This window comes from Mauremys mutica, chromosome 1 (assembly GCF_020497125.1).
Source record: "Mauremys mutica isolate MM-2020 ecotype Southern chromosome 1, ASM2049712v1, whole genome shotgun sequence".
NCBI lineage: Eukaryota > Metazoa > Chordata > Testudines > Geoemydidae > Mauremys > Mauremys mutica.
In genome coordinates, this window is record NC_059072.1 from 107,496,052 (window position 1) to 107,511,903 (window position 15,852).

Consider the following 15,852-nt stretch of genomic DNA (forward strand, 5'->3'; position numbering starts at 1 on the left):
CTTTGGGGGTGGGGGTTCTCCTGCAAGGGCTTTTGGGTACCAGTGAAGGATGTTGTGCCAGGAGACCGGCATGTTAGTGTTGGATGAGCAGCAGCCTGTGAAGCACCTGGAAGAGCAGTATGGGGAGGAGGAGGTGCTGCCTGTTCCAAGACAAGAGCAGTGTCACCAGCAGCAGGTGAGACCCAATAGCCAGGGCCACCCAGAGTGGGGACAAATGGGGCAATTTGCCCCAGGCCCCGGGCCCTGCAGGGACCCCCACGAGAATATAATATTCTATAGTTTTCCAACTTTTTTTAATGGAAGGGGCCCCTGAAATTGCTTTGCCCCAGGCCCCCTGAATCCTCTGGGTGGCCCTGCCAAAAACTTTCCACCACCAGTTATACTAGTGACTGCATGAGTTCATGATCCTCTGCCCACTGGGCATACTCCCGTTCCCTGTGGCATGACTCTAGATTCAATATCTGGTTCATCAGTGCCCCACCCTGCCTAACAGCTTGATTGTCCCATACCCAAAGAAAGCAAAACTGTTCCTGACTTCTCTTGTGTATGCCAATGAGCAAATGCTCCAGGTCTGTCTGCCTGCCTCTGCTGTCTCTGTAGTGCTGCTCCTGCCCTCCTGGCAGAATAGGTACCCTGGTGGCATCAGAACATACTGCTGAGTCAAACACAAGGGTAGCGTTATATTTAATTTCCCTTTGAAGGAACCTAAGAACACCCTCTCCCCAACACACACACAACTTAACTGTGCTCCTGAAGGCCACAATGTTGATACTTTTTAATATCGCAGGAATGCAACTGTTTACAACATCCTTCCTTCTCAGACAACATTTGCAGCCCACAAGGAAGGAGCTGAGGCAAATAATGGTAAGGTTCCTGCAGTACTGTTATTAAAATGTTGTAATGTTTACAGTGCATCAAGGAGCCATTTGGGGTGGGGGGTTGGTTCCTTCTGGGGGTACATTACCAGGCATTTATTTGTTCTTGAAAAGACAGGCATCATTTGGAGAACATAGCAGTTTTCGAGGTATTGGGATGGAAAAGAGCAGTAGTTTACCAGTCCCGGGGAGGAGATCTGGCCTCCTATGCCAGTGCAATGTTTCTTCTGAAGGTCGCCTCCCTACATATTGCTGAGTGAAGGGGTTTTGAGAGCTACAAAGGTGGACCAAGCACATTTGCCCTGCCAATGAACCTGAACAACCAGCTTCAATCTCTCCTACACCAAATATTTGCTGAATTATGCTTACAGAACTGGGAGGCAATTCAAGAGGAAGTTGACTGTATTTTAAGCTAGCTGACCGAGTTCCATAGAAGAGGAACAAAGAACCACAAAGAACATCCACCCACCCCCTAACCTTCCCCGTATTACCAGAAAGTTCAGGCCCATGTCCAGCAACCAGCATTGGAAAAGGACAGGGAAACGGAGAGTCATGCTGCAAGTGCATTTTTTCTCCTGAACTTTCAGATTAACACCTCAAGCTTGTTACCTCTCTACTGCTAAGGGACATAGCATTCTGTGTGTGCAACTGGCAAAGCAGATGCTTCATCCACCCTATCTTCTGCTGGCTACTGCAGAGTGGCTCAGTGCAGGGAGAGGCCAGACACCAGGGACTGGGAACAGTAATAAATATTTGAAATAGTCACAGGGAGAATGAATGACTATGGCTTTTGCTGGACAATCAGACAGCTCCCTTTCCCCTGCCAGATGTTGGCAGGCCAGCACCCAAGCCACCACCCATCCTGCTTCCATGCAGCTCCCATTCACATGGGGATGGAAAGATGGGGGATCGGTGGGATGAGTGGTTTGGGGTCTTTGAACAAACATAAATGTCACAAATCTGTTCTTTCCCCACCTGGGCCCTTTCAAACCCACTCCCTCTCTTCCTCCCTCCTTTTCAGTCTGCGCAGCCCAAGGGCTATCAGTCTCAGTGCTGGCCAAGAAAGGCACAGACACAGGAGCACAGTGACTGCTTTTTAATTATCTGTTATAGCTTCCGCTAAATACTTTACAGTGGTGTATGGAATTTCAATAAAATAACTGATTTACAGTTGTGTCTGGCTTGGGGATCATGGCAGGTTGGAGCAGAGAGCTGGAGGCAAGGGCCTGTTTCAGGCATGTATCACTGGAGCAAGAGGGAATATTTCCAGGGAGTGTGGGGGTGTATTGTAACTTACCAGCCTTGGGTTCTGGTTCCTGCAGTGGCTCTGGGTCCTCCCCAGGCTCCTCAGGGAGGGCTTCCTCAACCAGGTCTGCCAGGTAGAGGTGTAGGATCACATGCTCCTCTTCCTCCGTGACCCCCAGGGCTTCCTCAGGAATTCCTCCAAGGTCCCCACTGCCTGTCATTGGTGTCCCATCGTATGATGAGGCCGGTGGGGTTGAGGATGGGGTCATAAGTCACTAGTCACTTCAGACTCTGTTCTTGCAGCCCTGGAGAGCACCTAGTCCAGCTTATCAGAGCATGGGCATGAGCTAGATCCCCACCCCCCACCCCCTGCCCCGAGCAACTGTTTGTCTTTCACCCTTGGTACAGGAGTCTGAGGTGCTTCATGAGCTCCTGGCAGTGGGACAGAGTCCAGTAAACGCCAGCTTCTTCCAGCCTCTGAAAAATCTCCAGGTACAGGTCTGTGCTCCTGTCGGGTGAAGTTGTAAAGGATGGTGTATTCTGACCACACGTTGATAAGGTGTGCTCCAGAGACCAGGCAGCAGCTCTTGTAATGTGCTCCATGATTGCCTGCGCTGATCGATAGAATTCCCCCAGAAACCTGTTCTGAGGTTCTCAGGTCACCACTGCTGCTGACCAAGGGTGGTCAGGGACCTTTGCCTAAGGGTGAGGCAGCAGAAGGTTCAATGCAGGGATGACCCTGGAACACTACTGATACTTGTGACCTTGTACACACCCTTAACCTACATCTGCACTACACTGCAGAAAGAGTATGAGGCTATGCCCCAGCAGAGGCATGCACTTACCCACACCTCTCAGATGTACTAGCTTTCTTGCCCTTTACTCTCTTTCAGGGACATGCTTTAGGGCTTCAGATGTGGACAATAATGGGGTTTTGGCATAACAATGCACATGTAACTATGTACAATTGCAAGTGTGGAGGTAGCTATATAGACCCACATCTCATGCTAGTCTGTGTGTGTGTATGTGTGTGTATGTATGTTTACATCCTTGCTTGGTCCATTAGCTGGGTTTGAATATGGGACTTTCAGCACTAAAAGTATGAACCTCCACTGCTTGAGCTAAAGAACCCTGTCTAGTAGCTAAGAGCTGTAGTGTATCAGCTTCTAGAGGGGGACAAAAACTCAAACTTTGCTAGTGTCATTTACATATGCACCATTCAAGCCCTAAAAATAGGAAGTGCATAGGCTTTGTGCTGCTCCTCTGCACAAGGACGGATTTCACCTGTATGAATTCCTACCCAGCATACATATTATAATAATACATTTTAATTTTTTGTTCCCATATGCTTCTGAATACCTTAGCAAAATATACATAATTAATACAAATATGAAACAGGGCCACATGCCATAACAGATCTATAAAAGAAGAACAGAACAAAAATACTAGTAACCTCCATTCCACACTTACCAGAAATACACCTCTCACAAAGATATCAGCCCAGCACATATGGTGCCACCACAATTAAACTAAAAATAGAAAGTCAGGAGACTTGCTCCAAAGGATATCAAAATGGTTTATACTGAACCCAGAGAGCAATAGAATTCCGAGTCATTGGTGGCAATCTGTGCATGCCAGTTCTCTCTAGACACCACTATGGTATCAGTCCCCAGTGACCTTGAGATGGAATCTATGGATTATCTCAGTGAAACCCTTCATTTCAATTCTGGTGTCTTGATTCTACAGTGATGGACACATTATAAATGGCATAGATGAGATTAGATACTTTGGAACAGTGTCTATTTAGAACTCATTTGTTGTCACAAGACATAGGGCAATAAGTTTCCCTCAGGTTGACTGATTCTACTATCTGTTATTTAGTCATTAAGGGTAACACCAATCTCCTGCTCCATGGATGCAGTTCAGTTGCTCTGGAGGATATATGTATAGACAATGCAAGGGTATAGAGAGCCTTGCTTCTAGGCATAAACACAACCTTCAGCCTGTGGAGATCGGGAAATCCCATGAAAGGGCTCACTGGGCCCTAGTAACCTCTGTGGAGCTGCTCTTCAGCCACTCTGCATCCTGGATGGAAATACCCGCCCCCTTCCCCTCTGCTGCCCCAGACATTGAGCCAAGCATTTGGGCCTGATTTACTAATAGCAAGCATTTGAAGCACACTGGCTTTACAATAGGCCGGCAGTGCAGCCATCAGAGCACAAACGCCAGTGTAATGGGTGAAATCATCTAAGCAGTTATAATACAGCAAAACCCCGTTCATCTGACCAAACTGGGACCGGGGTCAGATTAGATAATCCAAAATTTTCATAATCAGGAGAATGGTCTAAGAGCTTTCTGTCCATTATTTTAAAGTTGCAGTGTTGCTTTTAAACTAGCTGATCCCTCCTGGAAAAGCATTAAAACATAGCTCCCTTCTTTATTTTCAGTATACATGAACCGTTACTTCTAGTAACCAGTACCAGTTTTTAAAAATGCAGAAATGATCATTCTAAATTGCAACAACAGCAATACCAATGGTAACAACTAACAACAATAACAATACATCATATGCATAAAGTATCACATTAAAATACAATATCGTATATAGCACAGTGGTAGGTACAGCAGCACTCATGTTGATAATGGCTGGAAAAAATCTAACAGTTTGCGTTGTTTTAGATGAAAGGGTCTCTTCTTCATTGCACGATCAGGGAGTTGCTTCATCAACAACCGTTCAGTGTGTGCACTGGTTGTTCAGTTAATATGGAAAGCTGGCTAATGAAGGCTTGGGTGAACAGGGGTCTACTGTACTATAGCTGAAAGCAGCTGCAATCTATTCCTAGCTGATGGTCACTTTAGAGAATTACCATATAAATGTACTGCAATGGAATAAGACTAGTACAACCGGAGTAGGCCATTCCAAATACCCTACTTTTCTTGTGATATCCGTGCTTTCCAGGTGCCTCAGTTTTCCTTCTGTGATATATTTAATAGTATGTGGAACAGAAAATACTTTGGAAATGTAGGAATAATGTTTTCCTTTACATTCAAGGTAATCTGCATACTGTCTTCAATGTCCAACATATTGTTAAATGCTTGGTGTTTGGATAGTAATTTTTCAAGGTCATTTCCCATCTACATTGTATATGTAATATTTAAATGGATAAAAAAGGGATGATCCAGAGCCATGAATTATTATTTATTTACTATTTATTAAGCACTACAGAATGCAGAGAGGAAGACATAGTAACTATCCTAAGAATTTATAAGTCTGTACAATGAGAACTTTTCCATTCAAGTATAACAAATGATCTCCACATCTGGCTTTCTGAGGGAAGAATTGGGCACAATGTGTCCACCCCATAACATAATATGTGCTATAATGCTATATCCCCCTCACCCTTGCATTACATTATCACTTACATCTCCACACACTTTCAATGCCAGCTTTTTAATGCATGAATAATTCTAGCAATCGCCTACTGAACCAAAGATTAGACATCATGAAGTCATAACATGTCACTCTCATTTGAATTATGATATTTGTAAGAAATGTTTTTAAAAGATCTAAGTTACCATCATCCTCTGGATCTTCCTGCCCCATATTTGTCTGGGTTTTAAACTGTAAGTAGAACTGCCAGGGAAAAAATTCTTAATTTTGAAAAGTCCAAAAAATATGTTGTGATTTTTATTTTGCTGTTTTTACAACTAGCTTATGGAGTGGTCAAATGCTTTAGTAAATTTGAAATTTTGCTTACAACTTTTCATTAAAAGTTTTTTAAAACATTTGCAATTTCTTTCAGTAATTTTTGCCCAGCTATAATTGTACAAGCACTTCAGGAACAATCTGTGTCTGATTTGTGCTTTGGGTATGGTGCCAAGCACCATGCTCATGCTTAGTAAACAAATAACCATTAACAAAAAAATGATACAAACATTTCTGACACTTTGGGTTACACGAATATTCTGGGAACTGTGGTTCCATTTGTTTCCATTAGAAGTGTTTGGAAATCTAATTTAAAAGAAAATCTATTTAAGATTGCAAATCATAGCTGTAAACCTTAACATGCATGATAAAGCCAAAGAGAGACTCTCCCAAGGCATCCCCTTGGCTGTGGTAGCCCTCAGGTCAGCCAGGTGGTCATGGGTTCTAAAGGCTATTTAGGAATGATAATACCAGCTGGGCTATGTTGTCTCTTTCTCTTAATAACCACAGGACTAGATGGAAGGATGATGTGGGTCCCCCTTGTCTTTCCTCTGGCCAGCCCACTCCCTTATCTTGTCCAGTCAATCTCTATCCCCTCCTCCAGCATGGACCTTAGACTATGTTAAGAGGCATCTGTAGGGTATTTCTGGCGGGGGAGGGCGCATGGAGGGGATGCTGATATGAAGATAGCTTCACCTTCTTTCCATGTGAGATCCATGCAAAGAGAGTACCTTCTGCATGCGGATACATGGGTCATAATCTGGCCCCATGTACATAAATTAGTATTCATAACTGAAAGGGCTGTATTAGAATAAAAGTGCAGTTATGACAAAACTGTTAAATGTAATTTAAGGCTTTTCACCCCTTTTGTGAATGGGTGGGAAAATGTCAGTTTTCATTTGTTTATGTTTTATTCATATTTTCCAGAAGTGTTTTAATGCATTGTAATTTATAAAATTGAAAGTAGTGAGTCACAAAATAAGAGGTATGAGAAGAGGTGAAGTGGCCAATTCCATCTGATGTGGACTGAATGTGAGCAAAAGTCATTTTGACATATTTGGAAACTTCATCAAGCAATTACATAGGCACATGCCTATCAACCTATTAATTTTCAAAACAAAACCCCAAGAAAACTATTTTACATGTGAATGGGATATAAGCTGACCTGCATAAAATTCAATCTAAATAAACTTCCAAGACTGTCACTATGTTTATGGTGCTCAGAAAGTCTGTTGAGTCACCAGGTTGAATTATCACCAGGTTGGGACTCACAGGCAGGTACCATCCAAATTTTAAGTTATCTGCTATTTTTGGCTTTTTCGCACACATGACTTTACAGCATGGGCAATCAGTTATTTGCATTTATTAATGGTACGAGAAAGAATTTAAAGCTATTCTGAAACCTACATTCTTAAATTTAGAGCTACAATTAGAGGCCCTGATTCAGAAAAGCAATGAAGCCCGTGATTACCTTTGCAAAAGACTGTACTTAAGCATGTATTTAAATTTAGTCATGCACTTAAATCCCATTGAGGTCAATTAAACTACTCATGAGAGTAATTGTCATCAATGTGAATGAAGAGTCCCAATCTGGTCCATAATTATCAGCAATATACTGTATCACCTTTTACACAGGCATTATTAATCTGGCATATTATGGTAAAATATTTCCATTCTCCTCCACGTACCATGACTGTTTTACCATAAATGGCCCAGTAACAAGATATACTTATCAGCCAACTGCAAATGTATTAAGATTAAGTAGCTACAGCACATTTCTCAATACATATATAACTACAGGTATCGATGCCTGAGCCAAAACTCTTTGAAGTCAATGGAAAGACCTCCATTGTATTCAGTTAGTATTGGATTGAGCCTTTAGTTCTTACTATACAACTTTATTTTTGTTCATTTTTTGTGTTTTTAAGGTTTAAAAAGTGTTTGTTTTTGTTTTTTGTTTGTTTATTTCACTGAAGAAAGATACCTGAACAAAATCTACCATATCTGTTGTCAAATATATTGAGTTTGTAAGGAAATTACTGTACACATGGGTGGGAGAAAGGGTCCATAATTCATATCTCTTTTTTTATCCTTCAGTTCTCAAGCTTCATATTTATACAACAGGGCCATGTTATTTCCTTGTTCTATCTCTGGCCAGCGTCTCTCTCCTGCATGTAAATAATATCTCTATGTAATATGATGAGTAAGTTCCAGAGGAAGAAATGTTATTTGGACTTTGTCCATCTTTCCTAGTTTGGTACATCACCTTCCTAAAGGTTGTGTTGCGCCCAGGAAGGAATGAGGTGGTGTAGGGAATGCTACTTGGCTCTTTCCTTCCTTCTACCTGACCAACAGAACACAGAAGAAGGAAATGGTAAAGAGCTTCATGTTGATGACTTTTACAAGTATAATGACCTCTCTAAATGCTCACAAAATGAGGCAATTTTTTCACATCCACACAAATTTTTCATACATTTGTGGAATGGGCTTAAATTTATGTGAATATACCTCACCACCTTACTGCCTGGCTGGGAGAGTAGAACATGGAGTCCCTTCCGGAGCTGACATTAGTATATCTCCATGACTTCTAAGGAGCCATGGCATGCAAGGATCCTACATTCAGCATTCCTTGTCCCTCACTCTGAATGCAACAAGGCTCTGGTCCCACCAGCCTGGAACATAAAGGTTCTGAGCTTGTTCCTGAACTAAAGTCCTCAATCTGCATCTCAAAATCTGGTCACCAAAATATTCTTCCATTTCTAATTATTTTGTATGCTTCAATTTTTTTTTTGAAAAGTTTATTTATAATCTCTTTATAAACACATCTAAATAAGATTCGATCTTCAGCAAAATAGGTTTCCGCATTCATTTTTTGAATGTTTCTACAGTTTTGGATTGTTTTGAACCATTTGCATAGTACAGAACATTCTAACCATATCTTTCCTTTTCAGGAAAGCATAGATTTGGGTGAAATCATGTTTTCCCTTTGCTATTTACCTACTGCCGGGCGAATGACATTAACAGTAATCAAATGTAGAAATCTCAAAGCCATGGATGTAACTGGCGCTTCAGGTGAGTATGCTTCTTTTCACTTAACAGCATGGAGTTCTGGTCTGAAAAGTGGCTATATTAAAACAACAACTTCTTACTCAACAAATATGTGTATTTTTAATATGCTGAGTCATATCTGCTCAGTTTTGTGAAAAAAATGGGTTTTTTTCCTGCTTTTTCTTTTTATTAGCTGTGCAGAGACAACATGGCTCAAAAAGAGTAAAATGAGGATTCTATTTCATCTTTTGCATGATCGACCAAATTGTTTACAAAGTTCCAAACAATTCTGTGCAAAGCCATTGAAAGCAATAGCCATTGAGGGCACTCACTGAATACAATGGGATTATGCAGGTGTAAGAGAGGGCATAATTTGGCCATCCCAACATTGATTATTTTGATGCTGAGTGAGATAAAACACTGGTTAGCTGTTAGAGTTGAGGCTGAGTTTGAAGGACTGTTGGGTTTTTTGTTTTGTTTTGTTTTTAAAGTTGTAAACTTAACTTGATACAGAAAGCACTGTGAGACAAACATGTCAACCAACAGACACTAATAGAATGGAACTGCTCTTCAAAAGACACTCCTTTAGTGGAGCATTAAAAATCTCTATATCCAGTGGAAAGCTTTGATTTAGTTGACATTAAATTGTACTTTGATATTCACCTACAAAGTTTTGGGATTTGTCTGTTTGTTAGTTAATTAAGTTTTGCTTTGTTTTCTGGATGGGTAGGACAATGGGGATTACTCCGTCCTCTTAAAATAATAGCAGAAGATAATTAAAAGAAAATTAAGCATTAAAAATGTGGGGAGAGATTTTCAAAGGCACACAACTCCCATTGACTTTCAATTGGAGTTAGGTACCTAACTGCCCTCTGCACTTTTGAAAATCTCCTCCTTTTACTTTGTAACTAATATGTTTATTATATGAAACCTTCAAGAGAACTGGTTAAGGTGGAGAGGTCTAAATTAGTGCTACTGGCTGTGTGTGATGTGGGGGTGGGTGTATCTATTCTGTTTGCTTGCACCATTCTTTTGAGTAGACAGGAAATTGAAATTGCAGAAGAGACAGCTCTGGTTGTCTTATCTCACTAATACCTATACAACTTAGGTTTTCATGAATGTTAACCTGCTAAGAATTCGCTGCTTTTTTGCTTTACATTTCAACTGCATTGAGACCAGTGTGTGAAAATGACTTCCTGTTACTCAGATCCGTATGTCAAAGTCTCATTGATGTGTGAGGGTCGAAGGCTGAAAAAGCGGAAAACAACTACAAAGAAAAACACACTTAACCCAGTTTATAATGAGGCCATCATCTTTGATATCCCTCCAGAGAATGTGGACCAGGTCAGCCTCTCCATTGCTGTGATGGACTACGATCGGTAAGTGCAATTTGTTCCCTGAAAATATTAATCTTCAGCAAGTGGTTACCTCATTATTGCAATTGATTTATTATTTTAACTGCCTGGTGTTTTAAGTAAATTCAATGTCACTAAAATAACACTTTTGAATCCTCTGCTGGAGGATTCAAAGCTACCATAGCTTTCAGCATTTACTTCTGTTAATCAGTGTCATTAATGAAGGTAGGAAGAAAATTAAACATGACTGAAAATTGTCTTATAAATGTAACCCACATTAACAGTGTGAGTCTTTGTCCATCCCGTCCCCATCTCCCCTTCCCCCCCCCCACACACACCCTGTAGCTACACTGTGTAATGGGTTTGTAAGTCTGTAAAACTTCCAGCAAATGGAGTTATTCCTTTAGCTCAAGCAGTAGGAAAAAAATTAGTTCTGTAGACACTGGTTACATTCTTGCTAATAATTCATTACTTCAGGTCAATTACCCTGGACCTGCCTACTTCCTGTCTCCATACAGAGGAGGGAAATACCCCACAACCGCATCACAGAGAGCCATCTCCTCCCATCCTTTCCCAGACAGTTTCCTAGCACAAAGGGGACAACTTCATCCCTATGGCTAAAATAGCATGGGGGTTGCAAGTTACATTAGAGATGGATTGACAGAACAGTGCTTAAGCAGAGCCTACTTCACTCACACCTACTATTACTCATGAGCTCCAGAGACATTCAAAATTATGGGGGTGGAGGGAAGAATCAGCAGTAAAAACTGAGTTAATGATATAAAACCTGTGGTGAATTTTCCCCATCCTTTAGTTCCTACCTCACCTTAAGACAGTGGCTGTGAAGGGCTTAGGGAGTGAATGGTGCAGTGAGTTATACACCATCAGTCCTTCTATAGCACTCTTCATTTGCCGATCTCAAAGGCTTTGTCATAGGGGAAGATAGGTATCGTCACCTGTGTGAGGGAAGAAATGAGAAAGAGAGAGGAAGTGACTTGGTCAAGGTCACACAACAGATCGATGTCAGAGTAAGAGCTATTAAGCATTTAGCTGGTGTTAAGATTTTTGCCTGTCATAGTTACACCCCGGAATGCCTTGACAAAAAGCATAGATCTATCTTTTATGTTTCTGTACCTAAGGTTCTAATTATTATAACAGACTAAAGATGAAAAATATACCTTAGGATCACCAGTTACTCTTGGATCCTGCATGGACCCTCATTCCTCCAATTCCCACTCATCATCCCTCTCCCCACAATTTAAAACACAACAGCAAAATGTGTAACTAACTAACCGGTGACACTCAAAACCTACTGACAACTATATGCAAGAAATCAATGGATCACCACACTTACCTTCGTAGAGCTGGTAACCACCCCAAATACACCAAGAAATCTGTTAGCTACAGCCAGGTACTTAGATACCACAGAATATGCTCCAAGGAGAAAGTTTGGGATACACACCTTAACACACTTAAACCACCTTTACCAAACAAGGACACTCCACCAGAGAAGTAGATCATCTCATGGAATGGGCCACCCAAATACTCTGAGAGAGCCTGCTCCAATGCAGAAATAACCCCCACCTTCTGACTGCACAACCCTAGTTGTCACCTACCACTCCACTGGAACCCATACAGGGTATCATCAAACAACTACAACCCATATGCCATGGGGATCCCATCCTGAAAGAAATCTTTCCTGAACCCCCACTTCTGGCCATCAAATAACCTACCAATCTCTCCAAGCTCATTATCAAGCAAGCTCCACGCAGACCAAGACACACCAACTCAAAGTGGCACCAGACCCTGCCAGAACAACAGATGCAAAACCTAGTGCTAAAATGATCAACACCCCCCACAACACATCTTTCAAGATCCACGGGTCTTACACATGCCTATCACAACATGTGGTGTACCTCATCCAGTGCACTAAATGCCCCAGTATCAATTCTGTGGGTGAAATCTGACAATCACTACACTCTTGAATGTACTCACACAGGAAAATGATAACAGACAAAAACACTCTATCACCTGTGGGTGAGCACTTTTCACAAAGTGATCTCTCTATATCAGGGGTCAGCAACCTTTCAGAAGTGGTGTGCCAAGTCTTCATTTATTCACTCTAATTTAAGGTTTCGCGTGCCAGTAATACATTTTAACATTTTTAGAAGATCTCTTTCTATAAGTCTATAATACATAATTAAACTATTCTATGTAAAGTACATAAGGTTTTTAAAATGTTTAAGAAGCTTCTTTTTAAATTAAATTAAAATGCAGAGCCCCCCAGACCGGTGGCCAGGACCCGGGCAGTGTGAGTGCCACTGAAAATCAGCTCGCGTGCTGCCTTCAGCACCCATGCCATAGGTTGCCTACCCCTGCTCTATATCTAACATCTCAGTCCTCATCCTCAAAGGAAACCTGCACAACACTTTCAAAAGACAACTCTGGGAGCTTAAATTCATAACTCTGCTATCACTAAAAATCATGGACTGAACAGAGACATAGGATTTATGGTTTATTACAACAATTTATAACCCACTAACAACATCCCCAATTGCTTTGCTTCCCCTTCCACCCTGCCTTCCTTTATCCCTGTGATTGAAGGGGTATTAATGGACTACTTCACCTTGAATGGTCCCTTGAAATGTGTGTTAACTACTGGTGCTAAACAATCTGTTCCACCTTGTATTTAGCTGTGACAATAAGTAAGTTTCCCAGACCTGAAGCAGAGCTCTGTGTAAGCTCAAATGCTTGTCTCTCTCGCCAACAGAAGTTGCTCCAATAAAAGATATTACCTCACCCACCTTGTCTCTCTAATATCCTGGAACCGACACAGCCGCAACACCGCACACTCAAAACTATGGTCATTTATTTGTATGTTAACCCTGTCTCCAACTCTTTGCCTGTTCTTTTGGGTTGTAAGTAGAGCCCTGCACCAAATTTGTATCTGCATCCGATCTGTGAACATGGTCCATGGATATCTGCATCCACGGATGCAGATATCTGTGAATATAAAGTGGATATCCACAGATTTGCAGGGCTCTAATTGTAAACTTCCCAGGGCAGGGCCAATTTCTTCACCAGTGATTTTATAGCTCCTAACAAGATGATGCCCCAAGCTTGACTGGGATATATATGATATATAACAATAATGATTAATAACAATAATGTGCACACTTTGGCCATCCTCAACAACATTTTGCGCTAAACCAATCAAACTGGATTATGATTCAAAGATGTTAATAAATCTATCTGCATTAAAAAACGCTTTCTCTGCCCTTCTGTAATCCTCAGAGTAGGACACAATGAGGTGATCGGGGTGTGTAGGACAGGACTTGATGCTGAAGGACTTGGAAGAGATCACTGGAATGAAATGCTGGCTTACCCCCGTAAACCTATTACTCACTGGCATCCATTGGTAGAGGTAAGAAGTAGAGTATCTCTATAGCCAACTTGTTGCTACATCTCTCTGCATTTAATAACTCATTTCCAAGAGCCTCTGAGAATCACGACATCACTAAGGTGGGGACCTTGTGGAAGAACCTCCACAACACTTAAATTTTGCCTAAGAGTTGTGTGTGGTGGGGGAGAAAGGGTTGAATGGCCAAACAGGGATGCCTGCCCATACCTTACATACTGCAGAAAAGCACTTTCCACTGCCCTGCAAAGGCTGGTATGAAGATCCACTTTGGGGCAGGCCAGGGGTCAGAAATTGACCCTGGGCTTCAGAGATGGATTTTACTTCCTCAGCCTTCCTGCACTCCACTTGAATAGGACCTGAAGTTTCTTATGTTTGTGGACTGAAATTTCTCTAAATAGTGGACAGTCAAAAGAAATCTATGATTCAGTTCACGTCTAAAGAATGCTTGTATTGATTTTTGCCGTTATTTTAATCAGTGAGGTTCTGATTTAGGAGTTTACTTTTGATCTGAAAGTGTTACTTCAGAAGTTGTCTTGCTCTGCTCTCAAGGTTTTGAGATAAAGTTCCTTCAAATCTTTTTAGGGGCTACCTATTGTTTATTTTGAGATTACCAAGAGTTGCTTAAAATTACTTGGGAGTGGCAAATGTAAATATTTCAAGGGCAGTCATTTTCTGATCTGAAATCATTACCATTAAAGAGAGTTGTGTAACTAAAATATTGAGTATAGATTTCTCCATTTAGTAGGCCAACTTGAGGCTACACACCAGTAGCCACATACAGAGATGCTAAAACAGTCACTTATTTGAACCCTCTAATCCTAATGCAGGGAAAATTATGTGTGTAACTGTGAACATTGAGAAGATCCCCTTCCATGTCTTAGGACCACATCCTGCCGGATGCATAACACCCATTGGAGTCATGGCTTTAGGGCTGGGAGGGTGCAGGCTGTGTTCATTAGGCAGCAGGCCAGGATTGGGGTCAGGGGGACAAATGTTGTTCACCCCTTCTCTTCAATCAAGCCTTGCAGATAAACCAGTTGAGAGCTGATGCAACCTGAGGCAGCACTGACTATTTCATGGCTCCCTCTACTGTGGGGAACCACCCTTAAAGAAGCATCCAGGGCTGTGGCAGCTGAGGAGTGTCTACTGGAGCTACATTCTCAGGGAGTGTATGAGAGAGAGGAAGCTGGAGCCAGAACAGTTCAGAGGGCACTGCACAGAGGTTCCTGGCCTCCTCCTGGATTCTCCAGCATATATGCACGGTTTGGAGACAGAACTGCAGCTCAGTAGATGGTGAAGCAAGCCACACCCAAATGGAATGATTCAGGGAAAGTCCTTATTGGGTCCCCCCCAAAAAAGTTTCCTTACCATGGTTAATTCTCCAGGAGGGTGTGTCCTGAGGCATAAAAATTAGTTCAGATTAAGTTTTCATTTTCTAAAAATTTCCTTTTCATTTGGGGTACAATTCAGCTCCTTCTTTTGGAGAGGGTCCTTAAGACTCTCTCATCCTCAGAAATAACCATGATGAGTGGAGAGATCTGATGATGATTATAAAACTAAAACTTTTCTTTCAGTTACCTGGCCAGGCAACCAGTTTTGATAGCCAGGGGTCTTGTTCATCACCAAAACCACCACCTACACCCTAGGGCACAAGAATGGATTCATCACATCCAGTGTCCAAGCTCCATGTCCATCACACCTACATTAACAGAAGGTTTGGCTTCCTCAGATGAACTGTATCCATATTTTTGTATTAAAATAGATTTTCTTCCTGTTCTAAGTCTTATATTACAGTTTATAATAATTTCTTAAGAATGAATTTCACTTGAGCCAAAATATTCCTTCCTTATGCAAAGATATTCATTTTTCTCTCTGTCATAAAGTATTGTTTTGATACAACCTATTTCTTTGCAGATGGAAGGGAATAAAAAAAATACATATATACTAGCACTTGAAAACAAATGGAGCTTATGATACTATTCCTTTTAAGGTAGCAAAATTGTCATATACAGCACTTACTTTGTAACTTGCCTCTAAATTATAAATTTTGCACTAAATCGTATATGACCATTAAAGAAAACCTTTAAAGCTATTGATGTACTAGAAAAAGATAATTCTAACAACATAATGTCCAGTTTCTCTATGATTGTCTTGAATGTTACTTTGCTCACTGTAGGCCTGCACCAGAGCCCACTGAAGTCA

At 41.4% G+C, this 15,852-nt stretch overlaps 1 protein-coding gene across 1 annotated transcript in view; it reads left to right on the forward strand.

Moving 5' to 3' along the window:
- The window catches only part of SYT10 (synaptotagmin 10), a 52,441-nt gene extending 37,145 nt beyond the window's left edge, over positions 1-15,296 (forward strand). Inside the window, exons 4-7 of the mRNA XM_044990389.1 lie at positions 8,778-8,898; positions 10,082-10,253; positions 13,524-13,653; positions 15,225-15,296. Coding sequence (XP_044846324.1) covers positions 8,778-8,898; positions 10,082-10,253; positions 13,524-13,653; positions 15,225-15,296 — 495 coding nt within the window. The remainder of the gene's footprint in view (positions 1-8,777; positions 8,899-10,081; positions 10,254-13,523; positions 13,654-15,224) is intronic.
- The last annotated feature ends 556 nt before the right edge of the window (positions 15,297-15,852 follow it).